We start from the raw sequence: 19,390 nt of genomic DNA on the forward strand, positions 1-19,390 counted from the left end.
CGAACAGGGACTTGAACCCTGGAATGATTGTTCAGATTGCAGTTCTGGAGACGAAGGAACCGCTCGGCTAAGCTGATCCACTTTATGCTGACCCTTGCCTACAGGCCTATAGTATATTATGCATTTAATTTTAAAAAATCAACACACCTACCTGCTTTAGCTCTGTGGTATCACTCCAGCGCTCATCAGCTTTGAGCTTCTTTTCTTTTTGAAGCTCTTCTCCCTCTTGATTCCGAACTCTTTTTTGCCCATTAGTTTCTTTTAGACATCCTTCATTATCAGTGGTCTCTTTTTCATCCACCATATCACATACTTTCTCCTGCAGTTCACTGTTTAGAAGCTCACTAAAATCCATTTCCTCTACACACGGAGGAAGTAATTCTTCACTTATATAGTATGATGGACTCAAATGTTGCGTAATTTTATCTGAGGATTTCTTAACAAGCAGAGAGTTTTCTGAATCTTGAAGTTTTCTTCTTCCACCAATGTCTTCTACATTAGAAATGGTGGTTTTTCGTTTGTTTGGCAGTTTTGGTGGAAAGATACCCAGGGGTAACTTTTTCATTTGACAGTTATCCTTTTGCATAACATTGAAGGGTACATGGAAAGGATCACCCTCTGTAAAAGACTTATTTTTCAGTTCATCTGAAACTACAGAATTACTGGATTCTATTCCAATACCTTCTGTTAACTCCAAAGGATTTTTTGGCTTCATTAGCTCTTCTCCAAGACTGAGCCTACCATTTTGAGATATTAAGCCAAACTCTGACTTCCTCTCTAGCTTTGAACAATCATTAACAATACTAGGTAGTTTAGACTGAAGGACTGGGTCTTCTTCTGAGCAGAAGTTATTGATGGGAAGATCCAAATTAGTTTGACAATCTTTTGTAACATGACACAAGTCTATGTTAGTTGCTGTGTCCACAACTGGCAGACCTCCTGTAACTCCATTGGGGTTACTTTCATGTCTTGATAGAAATATTTTTCCTGGATAATCTTTTGAGGTCTCACTTTCAGTAAGTAACATGCACATTCTCTCCGCGTTCAAATTAAGAGTAGTTTCACCGCAGAACTCTGGATTTTGAACTAGCATTTCAACTGGCAACAAGCATTCATTTTCTTCACAACAGAGTGCATAATTTGCAGCAACTTCTGCAAGATTATTAATTCTAGATGCATGGGATTCCAGCTGGTTGTCTTGGATTCTCAACAAATTCTGTGTATTGACCTTATTTACAGATAGTCCCATATTAGAAGATGAAATTGACATTTCAGGCATATGTTTGTCAGTTTTAGTAATGTCCAATGCCTTTTCATTTGGGACAACCAAAGGAGAAAATTTTGAGCCAGATTCAGTCTGGGAACAAGAGCTGAGTTCATTATTACAATTATTTGTATTCATAAACTCAATTCCAATTGTGTGGTTTCTAGTTATCTCCATGGTCTCACCATCTGAAATTGCAATTGTCTTTTCTCTTGATTTTGTGACCGAGTGCAGTACCTGTTTTTCAGGATTTTGCACATAACAATCGGGACCATAAATATTAACTGTATGGTTTCTAGTAATGTCTATATCTTGTGTTATTCCATGACTAGTAAAAAATGACATGTTACCTGATTCCTGCTTTATGTTTTTATTTAGTGCATGTTTCTCTTCCAAGATCTGATCAGCAGTAGCATTAGGAAGCAATTTATTAATTTCTTTGCCATCCTGGTAACATGTGAACACACTATTTTTATTGAGAGGAATTAGGAGCCCAGCTTTCCTAACTGATGGATGATGCTGAACTGTTTTGTTATTCATCAACATTGTATGCTTTTTAGCACTCTCCATATTATCAACAGTAGCTAATGCCAATGTTTGGTTTGAGGGCACTTCCCATTTAGATTCCATTCCCAGTTTCCTTATATTTGCATGCATATTTTTCACATTATCATGAGATCCTGTAATGTCTATACTATCCTGATAAAATTGCACTGGAGGTCTTCTTTCATACTGAGAAAAGGTATCATGGTTCCCTTCGACCGTGTGGCATTTAGTAATCTCCATTTCATTATCATGCAGCTTAACAGTAATAGCATTACCTTTGACTCGCGCAGATAGCATTGCCTTGTTAGTTTCCTTTTCGTTTCGTGGCAAAGCTTTAGAATTGGTATTTTTCAGTGACATATCTATTAAGGGTTCTGTTATTTCCATGTCATTACTATGCATCCACATCAAATTTTTATTTGCAGGAACAACACTGGTGGCCATGTTACTATTATGTCCAGACACCTTGGTTTTCTCTGCAGGAATCAGGGAGATTTCTTGGGATGCTCCTTCCATACATTGGATATCATGGTTTACCGCAACTGTAAACCTCTTAGTAATCTCCATTTCATTGTCTTCATGTAGGAAAAATTTAACTGTTTCTTCCTCGACAAATCCTGGTAGGATTACCTTCTCAGTTTCTTTTTCTTTATTTTTCTGAGATAAATCTGTTACATGTTCTGTGGGTTTAGTTATTTCTATGTCATGGTGACTAAGCATCACTGTCTTGTTTGCAGGAATAAAACTTGTAGATTTACTTACTGCTATGTTACTGTTACGTACAAATACACAGGATTTCTCTGTAGGAAATGGGGAGGGTGCTTGAGGAGCTCCCCCAATCTGTTGGATAGTATCATGATTAACTGCCACTGTATGACTCCTGGTAATTTCCATTTCATTGTCTTCAGTAAGAGGGAATTCAACAGTCTTGTCTCTGGTTGATCCAATGGGAGTTCTTCCATCAGTCTCATGATCTAGGTTGTGCACAGCTTGGGCACCAGCATTCTCCAGTGACCGATTTGTCATGCATGAAATTGGCTTACTCCTGTCCATGTTATTATTTGATACATAAACAGTGTTATCAATAGGTTTTAAGGGCAATACTTGAGAGACTGTCTCGTGTGGCATAAAATTATGGTTTACTGCTACGGTGCAGCTCTTAGTAATATCCATTTCATTGTCTTCACCAAGGGAAAATACGACAGTCTTGTCACTAGCTATCCCTGTTATTCTTTTCTTTCCAGTTCCTGTACCTTGCTGTGGTACAGCAAAAGAACCAGTTACACTTTTCAGAGATTTATCTATTGCCCCTGCAACAGGCCTAGTTATCTCCATATCCTCACTAAATGTAAACATTAAAGTTTTATCTGGAGGCACATACATTGCAATGGGGATGTTGGCACCTTGAGGGGCATCGCCATGGTTTAATGCCACTGTATGGCTCCTGGTAATTTCCATTTCATTCTCATCATTAAGAGAAAATACAACAGTCTTGTCTCTGGCTGATCCAGTGGGAGGTATTCTATCAACCTTGTAATCTAGTTTGTGCACAGCCTGGGCACCAGAATTTCCAAGAGACTGGTCTTTTACATATGTGTTCAGTTTAGTTATGTCCATATCGGTATGTCCATGCGATGTATAAACAACAGTCTTATCAACAGGCTGTAAGGGAAATACTGGAGGATCTCTCTCACAATGCTGCATAAAGTTATAGTTTACTGCCACTGTACAGCTCCTGGTAATATCCATTTCATTGTCTTCAAGGGAAAATACAACAGTCTTGTCAGTAGCTGGTCCAGCTACCTTATAGTTACCAGGTCTTGTTTCTTCCTGTGGTTTCTTGTAAAATCCAGAAGTTTTCAGAGATTTATCTATTAGGGATGCTGTGGGTTTAGTTAGTTCCATGTCTTCACTGATTGTAAACATAACAGTTTTGTCTGCAGGAACTGGAGGCACTCTATTGTTTGAACAGTCACTTTTTCTATTAGCTTTATAGTTTATGGCTGTTGTACCACTCAGTTCAGCAAAGGCTGCCTTGTCATCAGACAGAAGAAATTGACATTGTCCTTGCTTTGCATCACTCTTGGCAACGTGAGTTCTACTTAAATCTATGCCTTTTCCAGAGAAGACTGCTGACTTGTCACTTGGTAATGATACAAGCAGAGTGTCTTCTTTCCTCTCAAGATGGGAGGATGACCAAGAAAAAGGTTTTATACTTAAATTTTGCAGCTCCTTATTTCCATAAACAGCCTCTTGCTTTGAGGAAGCCATTTCATTGTACAGGATGGAATGAGGAATGCCATTCATATTGGCATTTGTAGAAGCTTGATTCTCTGTGGTGTTCATATTACTGGCTCCAAAAACAGTTCTTTCCATTAGTCTAGAGACAGTCTTGCTCTGTTTTTCACAGGTTCTATGAGCAAGTTTGCTAATTTCCTTAGAATTAGCATCATAAATGAAACCTGTGCAATTTCTAGTAATTTCCATATCTGAACAGATGCTAGAAGAAACAGTACTTTTATTACCATCAAGAAGTGGCATTGATCCAAAAAAACCTTGGGTTGCAGATATTCCTTGATTAGAGGGCAGTGAGCCATCTCTACTTATCAACTTGACACCATGTTTTTCGGAAACACCCATTTCTCCATTGTTTACAGTTGTTTTATTAATACACATAGCTGGGTGCTGTTGAATACCAGGGGGATGACTAGAAGGCTTTGATCTGTAGCTGTCATTAGAAACTGAGTAATCACTTTCAAAGTTCTGATGTTGTTTTGCTACAGTAAGTGAGCCAAGTCCAGCTGGCAAAACTTCTGTACTGGCAACAGTCATGCCCATGCTTTCATCTCCACAATGCAGAGTAACCATCCCATGTCCTGTTTGCTCTGAAGCATGACAAGTAGGCAGTGCAGTAGTCTCATTAGATAAGCAATACTGTGTAACAGCTGTGTTAATATCAAGTCCCCCAAAGATGTTCGTGATGTTGCTTTTCCCTTGCAAGTGGAAAGATGCATTCACCTCTGAAGGGCACAGTTTTCTTTCTGGGACCTCTGAAGGCAAAAAAGATACTTCAGCAGCAGGAGTGGGAAAGGGTTCAGTTGATTTCAAGCTTTTGAAAAAGTCATCAAATTTAATTTTCTGTCTGTTACCAACATTTGTCTTTTGTTGAGGCAGATAAATCTCATTCCCTTTTATAGGGCCACTGATGAAGCTGTTCTCATTCATTTCTGAATTTTTCTTATTCAGCTTTAACTCAGCCAAAAATGATTTGACATCTCTTTTCCTAGCCTTGTTAGTTTCTTCATAGATCCCAATATCATGCGTAATCATTACAGTGTGACCAGCTGTCATATCCATTTCATTTTCTTCTGAAAAGAGAAGTGTTCTGTTCATTTTGTTCAATTCTTGACCAGAGTTTATATCATGGCACTGTAATAAAACAGAATTAACAATTATTGACATTTCAAAATATCACATTGGAAATTACATTTTACCAGGGTTTTACAAACAAAGGAACTTCTGACTTTAAAAAAAACAACAATCATCCACACATTTAAATGAAAACTTCTGAAATCCAAAAAGTAGATGAAAAGCAACCAATAATACTGGTCCAGTGGTACTTCAACCAAAGCATGGGACTTTATAGACCAAAAGATACTGGTTTCTGCTGGGAGGAGCTTTTAATCTAAAATTTCATACAGAGGAGAAAGATGGAAGGGAGAGTAAATACGAGTAAAATATATATAATTCAGTTTAAATATTTAGGTTTAGCTTCAGTAGAAGATGATGAACAAGAGGTTATGACAAAGGCTTCATGAGAGATGGAGTTTGAAGTGAAAGAGAGACAAATGGCATCATATGTTCCAAGACAGTGCTCTCATTCTACGCACAGGAGACACGGGGGGGGGGGGGGGGGGGGGGGGGGGGGGGGGGAGAGAGAGAGAGGTGAATTTTGCAGAATTTAGGACAGAAGTGGGCTGAAAAGTGGCAAGGCAAGACCAGAGAGGAGAAGGCTTCAGTAGTTGGGGAGTAAGAGGGGAAGCGAAGTGAGTGAAAACCGAGAAAAAGCCAGTGGAGAGTGAAATGAAAGCAAGAGGAGGTGAAGGAGTGATTTCCCCCTTGCTCATGTATCTTTGTGTTTATGCCTCTTGTTTAAAATATTCTTTGAGTGTAAGAAAGTTCTGTATTTTTACCTCTATTTCTTGCAAAGGTGTCTGGATTGGGGCATGAAGTAAAGTGTTCATCCCTTTTAGAAAAAAGATAAGGAAAAGGTTAATTTCCAGTCACCACTGTTAGTCTAGAGATTTTGAAACAAGGAGCTTGCAGCCTTCAAACTGACTGGCTAGCTAACTGCAACCACTGCCTATTTACTTCCTTCCTGCCAACAGCACACATGGGTTTGTGATTCCAGGCCCCAAAGAGGCCAGGTATGCTGCTACCAGGGCCGGGGCTTTTTCGGTGGCGGCTCCTACCTGGTGGAATGAGCTCCTGGAGGAGATCCGGGCCCTGCGGGACCTTGTGCAGTTCCACAGGGCCTGCAAGACGGAGCTCTTCCACCGGGCCTTTGAGTAGGAGCCGCCACTACTTCCACCAACTGAGTTGGGTAACAGTGGGGGGTGAGATGGCCCTGTGTTAAATGAACTACAGTGCTGCGTGGATCTGATACCACTGAACTGGGACTGCTATCCCCAGGAAGCCATCTTGTTACTGAAGACTTTCCTGAAACATCTTGAGCACTTTGTATTGTTGTAATTGATTGATTGTTTTATCTCGTTTTTACTTGTTTTAACTATTGGCATATATGCCCTATCTGTGAGCCGCCCAGAGCCCACTTGCGGGGAGGGCGGGCTATAAATCTAATAAATAAAGAAATAAATAAATGGGGTGTAGAGACAGGTAGATGTTTTTGCACCAGTCCTACTGTCTCATTGGCTCTTCTCCTCTTTAGTTCCATGACTTTCTTGCTGATTGTTTTCTCAAGATCCTGTTTCTCAGATAACTTCCTGCTTTGTTTCAATTCCGTCAGCCGCCTTCTGTCTTGACCAACCTTCCTAGCATTGTTCTACCCTCCAACAGAACTGAGTCCTCCCAGTTTCAAGTGCTGAGCCAGTGACGTGTCTGCAGAGCTTTCTGTAATTACCCTCTTGCCACCTCAATTTCTTGGGCACTCTGACATTTCCCCTCTACATCTAACCTCCCTTTGGGTTCCTTTGTGAGTCTGATGCCTACTTTGTACCTTTCCTTCTGGGCTCCTTGTCAACTTTCCTGTTGCTGATGACCTCTTGCTAGTCCTTTGCCTTCCTGTGTTAAGGATTATATTTCAGGCATACTGACAATTTTCCTTAATGTGACTGAAAATGTTTTCGTTTCCTGAGCAACTGAACATTCCATGCCACCATATGATCTGTGCTACTCAGGATCAGAGGATATACTGGCACAAGCACAGTAAAATACAGATTACTTGTAGCAATAATTATTTTTAGGTAGAATGTTTCAGAACAAAGTCTTATTACTTAGAAATTGCTTAACATTTTTCAAAGACTGTTCAAACATACAGTTTAACAAGAACAATTCATCTCTATACTTACCAGTGATCTCACATTGGACAGTCTCTGGATTTTCTTTTCTTTAAAAAAAACCCAACAACCACAATTGTTGCAATTTAATATATTACAAAGATCACTTCAGCAGCAAAAGTGAGCATTAATAGAAAACTGAATTGGATCTACTGCTATGTAACCTAAACTCTCAATAGCAGAAGGGATACTTTTTAGAACGATGACAGCTTTGCAAATATTACAGTGAAATTAAATACTTGCTGAAACAATCAGTAATTTCCCTACCAACTCTAAAAGCCTTTAATTAACCTTCCTATACTGTAGGTCTAATAATTCCTAAACTATACATGGGGGCATTCTTCTAGAACACAATGAGGAATAAACACTTAAAGGTTGCTGTAGCTTTGAAATACTCAAATGCCAGATGAGGCTGTCCATAGCATCTCTACAGGACTTCCTGCTCTAGGCCTTCTTCTGGGGATTAATTCTGCTACACCTCTGCACTGGCTCTGATTGGAGCACAGAGATACAACAGAATTACCTGCTGTCAGAAGATGCTACCAATTACCATCTGAGACTATGCTAGAAATAAACCTTGGTGGCTGAAACAATGAAATATGGAGAACACTGCATTAAGCATTAATCAACACTGGTGGTAATATCATTTAGTTTAAGATCAAGTTGGGACCATTTAAAATCAGAATATTTGTTCAGTCAGGGAATTTATTCAAAACTTACTGATTAAGTGGTTCCTGATGCCTTGCTTCTGCTGTTTCCTCTAAAATTAGAAAACCAAATACTGTGAAAAGCATCAGTATTATGGCACACATTTATTACAGCAGTGCATGTAAAAAGGCTTCATGTATTATTCCTGGTCAACTAAATGCAACTAGAAACACGAGATCTTACCTAAATGATCTGACTCGGTATTTGTTTGAAGATCTGTTGGAAAAACCCTAAAAAACGCACAAATAGGTTTAACAGCTTGGGGGCGGGGGAATTGTTTATGAGCACACACACAAACTCTCTACCATCAAATTATTTCATCCTGACAGTGGGCATTATTTAAACATCACCATGCAAGTCACCTAGTACCCCTCTCCCATTACACAAGAGAGAAAATTAAGAAGCCAGATTTTTCAGTCAAATCATCCTGCATTCTAAGACTACAGATCCTGGGCTTAACTTTTAATTGTACAGTATCATGATGCTATATTGAAAACATATTTAAGAAAAATCACATTGGCTAAGCATTTCTATCACATTTCCAACATAGCCAGTGTCTTTGCAACTGAAATTCATTCAAAATTGTGGTTTTGGCGGTCTTCAAAGCAGTCATAAAACCATTACTTAGGAACAAGCATCCATTGGAATGAAAGCATGGGTTGATTTAAATGTGATGCTGGTGGGCAAGAATTCACAAGTGCTGTCTTGAGGCCTAGGGTGATGGCACCATCAAATGTCACAATGATACTTATGAGGCTTGGAAGTCCACTGGATGCCATGATATTTTCCTTTGCTTTTTTAAAAAAATCCTTTTCACCAAGGATCTAAAATTCCTTAAAAGCTGTCTTAGCCCTGCTTGGAAACAACAATAGGGCTATATCATCAGCCTATGCCAAGGGTCCCCAACATGGTGCCCATGGGTGCCACGGTGCCCATCAAGTGTTTTATTAAGTGGGTGGGGCCAGGTGTGGGTTTTGCCCAGGAAGGTTTCTGGATCTTCACTGTGTGACTAAATGTAAGCAGCAGCTGCAGCCTTTTTGTGGCTGGCTCCACCTCTTGCGAAAACAATTTTGCGGCAACTGTTTTGTGACTGCACCCACTGCGCTGTGTCAGAATTCCAAGGGTACCCATAGGCTCAAAAAGGTTGGGGACCCCTAGCATATGTAATCAAGGGCACATGTCTCATATAGGTGACTGAAATGACCTGAATTCACAGGTAGGGATGGGCATGAACCGGCAAAATCGAGGTTCGTTTCCGTACGTGGGACAACATGAACCACGAACCTTCATAAGCCTTCTCGTTTCATGATGTCTGTGGTGTGGTAGAGCAGCCCTCCCTGCGGGCTAGAGATGCCAAACTTGCAGCGAGTCTCCAGATGACTCTCCTCTACCTGCTCTCAAGTTTGGTGAGGACTGGATTTAGGGAGGGCCAAGTTACAGCCCCCCAAAGCAGGTGCCCCCAAGAAAGTGCTCTCTGGGGAAATCACAGCTGCAGGTTCAGGAGTGTGTCAAACAGCCTCCCTGCAAGCTAGAGGACGGGGGGGGGGGGGGAGAACAGGAGGGGGGGGGAAAGTTGAAAAACCAAGACGAGGGAAAGGCTTGGGATGGGCAGCTGATGATGCCAAGCCTGGCAGGTGAGTGCCCAGAGGCACTGACGTCGAGGATCCTAGGGCTCAAAGTGCAAAAGGGGGAGAAGGGCTAGCACTGGAGGACGGTGGAAAGTTGGAAAACCATGATGAAGTGTGGTGTTTCTAGGGCTGAGAAGTCCATCTCCCCCTGTACCTTTGATGATTCAGTGTGTCTGCCGCACGAACCGCCAAAACAAACCACACAAACCTCCGTGAAAACCATGGAGGCTCGTTAGACATTTATTGCAGGTGCAATCGCATGACCCTTGGCTGATGATTTTCGTGACAAATTTAGGTTACTGACGAGATTTGTGCCCATCCCTATCCACAGGAGCTCTTCTGTGGGTGCCTGCAGAGTGAGACTTTCTTACACAATGCACATACACTGCGCCCTAGAACTCCTCTTCAACTGTTGCTCCAGGAACATCAATTTGGGGCTCCAGTGCGGGGGAAAGAAAGTCATACTCCAGGAACAGAAATCTTTCCACCCACAGAAAAGCTCCAGTGGATCCAAAGCAACATCCATTTAGCTGATATACTAGTTTGTAGCCTACCACTGTACTTAACTAATGACAGCGCATCCCTCTGGTATAACGAGCCTTCATCTGACATAAGAGGCTTATCTAGTGAAAGGAGCCTCTTGCATAGGGGAAATATGTCACCACTGATTAATTACAACCCAACAGCATTTAATATCAGTATTTAACAAAGGAGAACATAGACTACCCTAATGTACACCTTTCCTCTGGCACCTAGAATACTGTCAGTCATTTTAAGCACTAGCTAGTAGCTCAAATTTATGCATTGGTTATCACCGGGTTCTTTTGGAGCCGGGGCGCGCCAGAGTGCTACTACTACTTATTCAGGTGTACACATTTTAAAACTTAGACTCATTAAAATATACCATTCAGACATAAAAAACTTCTCAACATTCATACATAGATGGGTTAGTGCCGTGCAACTGAACCAAATGCGTTTCGGCCCCCCAAAGGGCCTTCCTCAGTGGTCACAATTCCAATTACAAATTTGACATAGATTCAAAAAAAAATTTTTTTAACATAAGATGTTACATACATATGCAGTATAAGGCCAGATGTTGTTTCCTAAATACTTATGTATTTGTTTATTATTATTATTATTATATAAGATAGGCCTCCGGTTCTTAAAGTCCACCAATAATTGCGTGAATTGAATGTATGTCACTCCATCCTGTACAAATTTTTTTTGAATGTATGTCAAATTTGTAATTGGAATTGTGACCACTGAGGAAGGCCCTTTGGGCGTTCCGGTTTTAAAATGTGTACACCTGAATAAATTTTGTATTTTCATAATATTTAGTGTCAGCTTAACCCTTGTGGATCCACAGCCCTTCTTAGTTGCCAAGTCATAATGAGCTTGAGCCAAGCGGAACTAATCCTTCTTTCCTTCTCTCTCTCTCTCTTTCTTTCTCTCCTTTTTTCTTCTCTCTTTCTTTCCCTCCTTTCCTTCTCTCTCTCTTTCTCTCTCTCTCTGCACAGCTCACACTCAGTCCCCCAGCTAGCAATCCAAAACAGTTCGGTGGCCCCTTTTTTCTTTCTCTCTTTCTTTCTATCCCTCCTTCTTTCCTTCTCTCCCCCTTTTCCTGCTTCTTTCCTTCTCTTTCTTTCTCTCCATTCCTTCTCTCTCTCTCTCTTTCTGCGCAGATTTGCATGTTCCCCCCCCCCATAGCTAGCAATCCAAAAGAGTCCAGTGGCACCTTTAAGACCAAGGTTTTTTTAGGTACAAGCTCTCCTTCCTCTGTGAGGGCAGATCTGTGCTGTCAGGGGTGTGGCCTAATATGCTAATGAGTTTCTGCTGTTGGGTGTGGCCTATTATGCTAATGAGTTCCTGCTGGGCTTTTTCTACTAAAAGAGCCATGACTAGGGTTAAAAGTCAATTAAGCCAGTTTGTAAATAATTCAAACTGCCTGTTCAGACTCAGCATAGGAATATCTTTCTCTCTGCCCCAGGTGGAAAAAGAGAAACAGAAACCATAATCAGCAAATGCTTAGTTGAATAGCGAATCTTATCAAAGCCATAATGGAGCACTACAATTCATTGTGTATTGAAGACCTGCGAAACTCATTATATGTATTTATAATATTTGAATGTATTTAAAACAAACTTCTAATGTTGGCAACTTTTTGTCTGAAGAATCCTGCACAAACTAGCATTTTATAGATGTGCACTTGAAAAAACAAGCTCACCTTATTGTATCTGCAAAACTGACACGCCGGGAATTTCTCTGACGTTTTTCAACATCACAATCCTAAACACACAACACAGAAATCAGGCCCATAGACAGCAATTATTTTATATGATAACTTCCAATAAGTATATATAGGACAGAAAAATAAACAGCATTATGAATACTACTCATCATCATCAAGCCTTCTTTATACATTAAGCACTAGCCAGGAAAAGTTATAACAGCATAGTACATGCATTTTGTGTAGACATGTGTGATGGACTGTCAAGGGTTAAGAAAGAAAGGACACAGAACGAGGGTTTGAGAGAGGGAGGAGGGTGAGATCACCATAACATGTATAGGGGGTTCCTCCCATTCCTACCAAAAAGGCTCCTTTATGTGTCCGTACCGGCTTTCATTGCCTTCCCACTACATACTACCATCCGTTTCTGTACACAACTCTGTACAGATAAACAGCTGAGGACAAAACCTAGGACCACAACACTTCTTTGGAAGCTAAGTAACCCAGTCTTGCTGGCTTATAGAGAACATATAGTTTTTTCATTATGACAGAAACTAATTTGGCAAGAAAATCAAATTTGTTCAAAATGGAGTTAATGAACAGTTAGAACAACCTGTGTCTAAAGGTGGCTATCAGGAGCAAAACAGTCAACCATACTTGGAAGAGATAAAACAGCTTTAACGAAATTGATTGGATCTAGTGAAAAGTGAGCATAATGGCACTCACAGACATGGATCTTCTGCATTGGGAGGTGACTCATACCAACTTGTTTCTCAGGTTTCCTCCTGCTATCCAGCAAGGAGCACCATACAGCCTCTGTGCCTACACAGAGTTAAAATCCAGCAATTACCCTGTGGAACTGTGAACTTGCATACTAAACTTCTGGGGTGAAAGCCATTTCACCACAATCTGGAACTTTATTTTCAGTCAAATACCACCACTCAGTCCCCCTGCAGGTGACCCAAACAGCAGTGATCCTGCATGTTTTATATTTTCTAAGGACAAAGGTTTTCAAGTGAAAAACAGTCAAATCACAAATAATTTAAAGTTCTGCAGTCTCTTCCCATAGAAGTAAAATCTATTGTGATAAGGAAGACGCACAATGTAGCTCAAGAAATCTTATCTGATATAGACAATACAAGCTGAAAAGTAATATGGATTAACCCTTATAGAAAATATCTGTGCAGTATTACCATCTGATTCCAAACACCAGTCAGTCCTAGTGATTTAAGTTAGGCTTGTTTCTATATAAATGCATCAAGAAATTATTTTGACTTATATTGATTCCACTATAGATATTCTAAGACGGATGTTGCAGGTACTGACATCGACTGGAGGCCAGCCTAATTTTTAAAATACTTACATAGTAAAGGTTTGATATTTACCTGAATTACCTCATTTCCGCTCCCTAGGTCACGAAGAGGAGTTCGGGGGGCTTTTAAAATCTAAAAAGAAAATATGCAGAGCTGAGATGAAAATTCCTGCAGCGCCACCAATTCTTTTCTTTTTTTTAATGGTCACTTTTTTTAACTAAGTAGTCTCTTCTATAGCTGTCATTGGCTTGCTTTGCTGACAGGGCAGCTGCAATAGTAAGAACCCCAGGAAAAAATATGGTTGCCACAGATTATACTCTTGCCTGCACATAAATGGCTCCTTTGAATCACTGACTAAATTAAATCTGCAGATTAATTAAGAAAAATCTCTTGAATTATTGGTTTGAAACTGCTGGTTGTAAAGCAGAATATGCAATGTTTTAACAATGCACTTTAAAGTTGAGGGCATTTGGCTTAAAAAGACAGTATGTACGGTAATTGAATAATACAGATATAAACACAGGCTTTAAAAAGCCAATTATCAAGAGCCACCTTGAGCATTACGGAAAGGTCAGATATAATTGTAATTATTTTATTTATTTAAAATACTTATCTTGCAACATACAAATTTCAGATCAGCAAGTCCTTGTAATAGCAAAATGCACTCCGTGTCACAAAGTTCTCCCCAATTTTTCAACTCAAGACAACAGCAAAAAATGACATTTTATTGGTAATAAGCATGTCTTGATAAGCCATTTTGTTTATGCCACTCTGAAATATTCTAGCTAGCAAGACAAAGATCTGTTTCTCCAACAAGAAGAACCTGCACACCACAATAGATACCATGCTAGGTCTCTCATTAAAGGGATACCATTTTATTATGTCCATACAGGTATTAATAAACAGCCCTGACCTGGATGGCCCAGGAAAGCCAGATCTTGGTAGCTCAGCAGGGGTCAGCCAGGATTAGAACCAGGACTGGAGACCAACAAGAAAGGCCAGGGCCTCTACACAGATCATGGCACTTTACGCGCACACTAATGAACAGCATAACATTTTCTTTAGCATTTTAGCTTTGCACTAACATTTCTCTTTATGTAAATGAAATGATTACCACCTATCTCTTCAACAGAAAAAAAATAGACCTTTGTCTCATACTTACGGATGAAATCCTTCTTTTAATTGTGTGGTCACTAAAGACAAACAAAGAAGAACTCAATGTACAAGATAAAGGATCCCATCTATTCCTCATTAATACTTGTCCAACACAGTAATTTATAATAAAAAAGCAATCAGCATGCAAAAAGTAAAATAAAAGGCTTAAATGTAATTTATTCTGCCAGAATTTTCTGACATTGCACATTTATTATGCTATATGTCTTCTCAAACAATACCACATTAAAAACATACTTTTCAGAACCGTGCGAAAATCCAATAATTGTCCAGGTTGGTCTTCTTGGAAGAAAAGAATGTCAGAAACTTATAGTTCCCTTGCAACATCTGCTTTACCTACAAGCAGTGTTCCCTCTAAGCTGAGTTAGTGTGAGCTAGCTCACAGTTTTTTAGCCTCCAGCTCACACATTTTTGTCTTAGCTCAGGAAAGATGGCTCCAGATGCAGCAGCCAAACTACCTGCTCACAACGTTAATGTCAGTAGCTCACAAAGTAGAATTTCTGCTCACAGGACTCCACAGCTTAGAGGGAACATTGCCTACAAGTATATAGGTAGAGCACAAAAGGAGGCATGAAGGCACACCTACAGGGCAACAGATCCATTATACCACATCAGTTCTCCAGTGAGACATATCAAGCACTGTTTATGTGCTCCAGCAACTCTCACAGCAATGGCCCCTGCCTCTAGAGATGTGGAGGCCCGGAAAAAAAACCGGAAAAATTCGGGGGGGGGGAACCTTTTTTTTCCTGAAGCCTTTTTTGTTTTTTTCCGGAAAAATTGAAAAATTGAAAAAAGAAAAGAAAAGAATTTTTTTTGATTACGGAACGTTTTATTTTAACATGATTAATAAAATATTTTAAGACAAGGTGTTCAAATATTTTCCAAATCATTTCTAATATATATATATATATGGTATCAGATTGATCTAATTTCTGTGCACTGAGGACAAGCAAGTCCTAGGTTACAAACTGAACTCTCCAATGCAAGAACAAGATGCATTTCTTCCTTTAGGAGGTGCGATTGTCAGAAGAAAATAAAAAGTTTCAGTTTTGTTTTTGCATGTGGTTGGGTATTCTGTTTGTAATAATTGTTTGGATACACTATATTTGTAATATGCTAGTTGTGATAATTTCATGCCAAGTAAAAATGTCCATAGTCATATTTTATGTTCCTAAAGTAACAGAATGACTTTCAATCTAGAAATGACAAAAGAAATGCTAATGTAGCATTTTTTTCAATTTTTCCAAAAATTTCTGGGTTTTTCCCAGGAAAAAAAAAGGAAAAAAACGGGGTTTTTTCCGAGCTTCAAAATTTCCGGAAATTTTACATCTCTACCTGCCTCTCAATCATTCTCCACAGTCTCTCCAAAAACTTCTCTCTGGCTGCGGTCACACGGGGCATTTGCCGTGCTGACAATACGGATGGTAGGTGGATTTTCCGGGCACGATCACACCGCAACATCTGGGAAGCGTAGAGCTCTCGTGGCTAACCCAAGGCTTCCCGCCAAAGATGCGGAGTAAAAAACTAGTACCTCCGAGGTACTAGTTTCCGGAAACCGCGGGCCAAGAGCGGGCGTCTGATCGCGTTTCTGGTGGGCTTATGTGGCATCCGGCGCCCGTCTCCGCAGCTTGCGCTACAGCACCCAACAGTGCATGCGCACAAAGAGCGATTGCTAGTGTGATCGCACGGCTTCTGTGCCACGCTGCAGGATACCCGTCTGGTCGGCATCTCCCCCCTAACCACGGGACCTCGACCGGGATGTGTGCTCGGGTGGCCGCGCGTTAGTTTCCTCTGGGGCAATTAGCCATGCCTCCCCTCCGCGATATCCGGCCCGTGTGACCAGGACCTCTATATCACAAACCAGCACCCAAAGAACTGCAGTGCTTTCATTTAGATCAGAAGACTATCTCCCAATCTCCTTAGCAAAAGGACAGAATACAAACTAGATAGACTATTCCACAATCGTTGTTCTACTTAGGCAAGTCATTTAGCTTAACCTCTGAACATTCACAGAGTGTAAATTAAATATTAACCTCAAACTCATTACAATATGTTCAATAAGTCACGGACAGGAAGACCCAGAAAATACACTGGAAAATTACCACTAGCCATCCGCCCTCTTTCTACAGAATGTTTTTCAATTTTTCTGGAAAAATTGGAAATTTAGGGGAATACTCAATTAGCAAAATGGTTTTAAGACAAAATATTATTAACTCAAAATGCTTTCTAACTGTGGTGAAGGTGTTTCTGTAACAATCTTTAACTGTAGATAATGATAATTCCTGTGTATACTGTAGACCAGTGTTCCCTCTAAACTGAGTTAGTGTGAGCTAGCTGACAATTTTTTAGCCTCTGGCTCACAAATTTTTGTCTTAGCTCAGAAAGGATGGCTCCAGAGCAAATTAATTTATGCAGTAGCCAAATCGCTACTCACAACTTTTATGCCAGCAGCTCACAAAGTAGATTTTTTGCTCACAAGACTCCACAGCTTAGAGGGAGCACTGCTCTAGACATAAAATTTCAAGGATATGTTTAAATGTAACAATGCACACAAATTAATATGAAATACCGTATAATACACTATAAAAGAAATCAGTTTTTGCAAGGCTGTTAAGTGCAACTCAGCATCCAACCCAAAGAGCTAGTGGGGTACAGGGGCTAAGACTGTTGATTAGGATCTGGAAGACCCTGAATCCTCAGTTGTACCATGTCCTTGGGTGACCTTGGGCCAGTCCCACTCTCTCAGACTAATTTACCTCACAGGGTTATTGTGAGAATAAAACAGAAGAAAGGAGAATGATGAAAACTGCTTTGGGTCCCCATTGGGGAGGAAGGTGGGGTGTCCTGTCCAGCGCAAGCTGCTCTAAGCCAACGCCTTCTAGGTATGAGTCAACACATGACCGGTGAGGAGAGCTTAAAGATGCGGTAAGGATAGACAAAAGAAGCAGGAAAAGAGCAATAAAACTATCTTTGTGCCTCTGAGCTCAGGAAATTACCCTAATGAGCCAGTCAGAGGGAAGCTGCTGGGACCCCTAACTGAGAACTACAATTCCCAGGTGCAAGTAGTCTTAAAGATACACAGCAGTTTTACCAAACTACTACTGCCTACAGTTAACGCTTACTGGAGTCAGCACATGGGGTATAAATAAATAAAACCTATTGACAATTCTTAATGCATAACTAGATAAAAGACACTTTGGAAGTTCAACTAATACATTTCTTTGTGTTTACTATACAACTTATGGTTTGTTTTCAACTTTTTCCCTGCTTCTGAGATCACAAAAACTTAGATGTTCTTAGATAGCATAGGGTGCAACAGCTTGCAATGAACCCCACAGCCCCAGCTATTTGTTTGACTATCATACGAACTAAGTAAGTCACTTTTAAGCTTCACAAATTTTAAACTTTGTATACCAATCTGTATATTAAGATATAAATTATTTATGTTCTGTTCTTAAAACTGGTTTAGGCATTATAAGGATATTAAGGTAAAGGTTCCCTTGCTCGAAAGCCCGTCCAATCCGACTCTAGGGTTGCGGTGCTCATCTCCGTTTCAAAGCCGAAGAGCCAGCGCTGTCCGAAGACGTTTCGTTGTCATGTGGTCGGCATGACTTAACACCAAGGCGCATGGAATGCTGTTACCTTCCCACCGAAGTGGTACCTATTTATCTACTTGCAATTTCTTGCTTTTGAACTGCTAGGTTGGCAGGAGCTGGAACTAGAGATGGGAGCTCACTCCATCATGCGGCACCCGGGTCTCAAACTGCTGAACTACTGACCTTCCACAGCGTGCAGTTCAGTGTTATATATATTTCAATTTCTCTCAAAAATTCCTTCCCTTCCAGGACATCCATGTTTTTTATCCACAGCTTCAACAGTTCCAGAAAAATGTACATCTCTAGTCACATACATACTAGTCACATACTACATGTAGGATCTTGTATTTTCCAATGAGGGAGGCAGTTTTCTGGGCAAATAAGTGCTTAATTTAAAAAACAACAACACATCATCATAATAACATATTTTATGGAAGTTCAACTTACTCTTCTGCATTTATTTCTGCATAAATTCTGTCCATTCTGGATGGCTGTTTTTCTGCAATAGCCACAACATCAATATTTCAAAATATTGTGCGAAAGCAACAAAGCATAGCATTTTTTCCCTGGGGGCTTATTGTTTTCCCCCCAAATGACCTCATAGAGTAAACGGAGACATATTACTCATTCAGATTACCACACAGCTCCCCTTCCAGCCTCGGAATTCAACCATAAATGCTCTTTAAGATTTTAAACTTGGAACATAATTCTTAAGATTCTAACATTCCCCCCTTTCCCCGGCTGCAAACTTTAGTCAGTGATCATTCAAAGGATCGGGCAGCAGATAAGACAAGGCAAAAGATAGGCTAGAACCTCCCTCCGGTTTTTTTCGGGGGATAGGAGGGAATCGTTGACAATTTGACGCTCCCCGCCTACTGAAGTCTTAAATGGCATTGCCGATTCTTGCCACTTGAGCGGAATTTCGGCAAAATTGCTGCCTCCTCCCCCCGATGCCACAACATTCTCCGACCCACATTTTGTGCACACGACGACTTAGGGAGTAAAGCCCGCGAGCGAAGTGGGATTTACTTCCGAGTAAACATTGGCCAGACCGGGGAGAGGGGTGCGAGAAAGAAACCGGAGCTCGGATTAGGGTCGGGTCAGCAACAACTGCAAGGGGAGGGGAGAACGGCAGCCGCGGCGGGATTAACGTAAAGCCATGTCCCGATTTAGGCTACAAGTCTAGAGGGGCGAGGACAGCGGCTGCAAGAGGAGGCCGCAGAGGAGGAGCCGCCGGCTAACCGCCCCGCAGTAACTCACACCACAGTCCAAGCGAAGCGGCGGCCAGAGGTTCCGCTCCCCCGTCAACGTTCTCCGCTATAAAACCTCCGGCTGAAAGAACCCGCGACCTCCGGCACA

General features: G+C 40.8%; 1 protein-coding gene across 1 annotated transcript in view; it reads right to left on the reverse strand.

Annotated features, from left to right (window-relative positions):
* CASC5 (cancer susceptibility candidate 5) overlaps positions 1–18,518 on the reverse strand; it is a 46,328-nt gene extending 27,810 nt beyond the window's left edge. The window contains 9 exon segments of the mRNA XM_015415327.1: positions 152–5,239; positions 6,004–6,056; positions 7,399–7,436; positions 8,107–8,146; positions 8,278–8,324; positions 11,947–12,008; positions 13,335–13,394; positions 14,425–14,455; positions 18,479–18,518. Coding sequence (XP_015270813.1) covers positions 152–5,239; positions 6,004–6,056; positions 7,399–7,436; positions 8,107–8,146; positions 8,278–8,324; positions 11,947–12,008; positions 13,335–13,394; positions 14,425–14,455; positions 18,479–18,513 — 5,454 coding nt within the window. The 5' untranslated portion in view covers positions 18,514–18,518.
* Between the last annotated feature and the right edge of the window lie 872 nt (positions 18,519–19,390).

Source organism: Gekko japonicus, unplaced genomic scaffold (assembly GCF_001447785.1).
Source record: "Gekko japonicus isolate JY-2015 unplaced genomic scaffold, Gekko_japonicus_V1.1 scaffold631, whole genome shotgun sequence".
NCBI lineage: Eukaryota > Metazoa > Chordata > Lepidosauria > Squamata > Gekkonidae > Gekko > Gekko japonicus.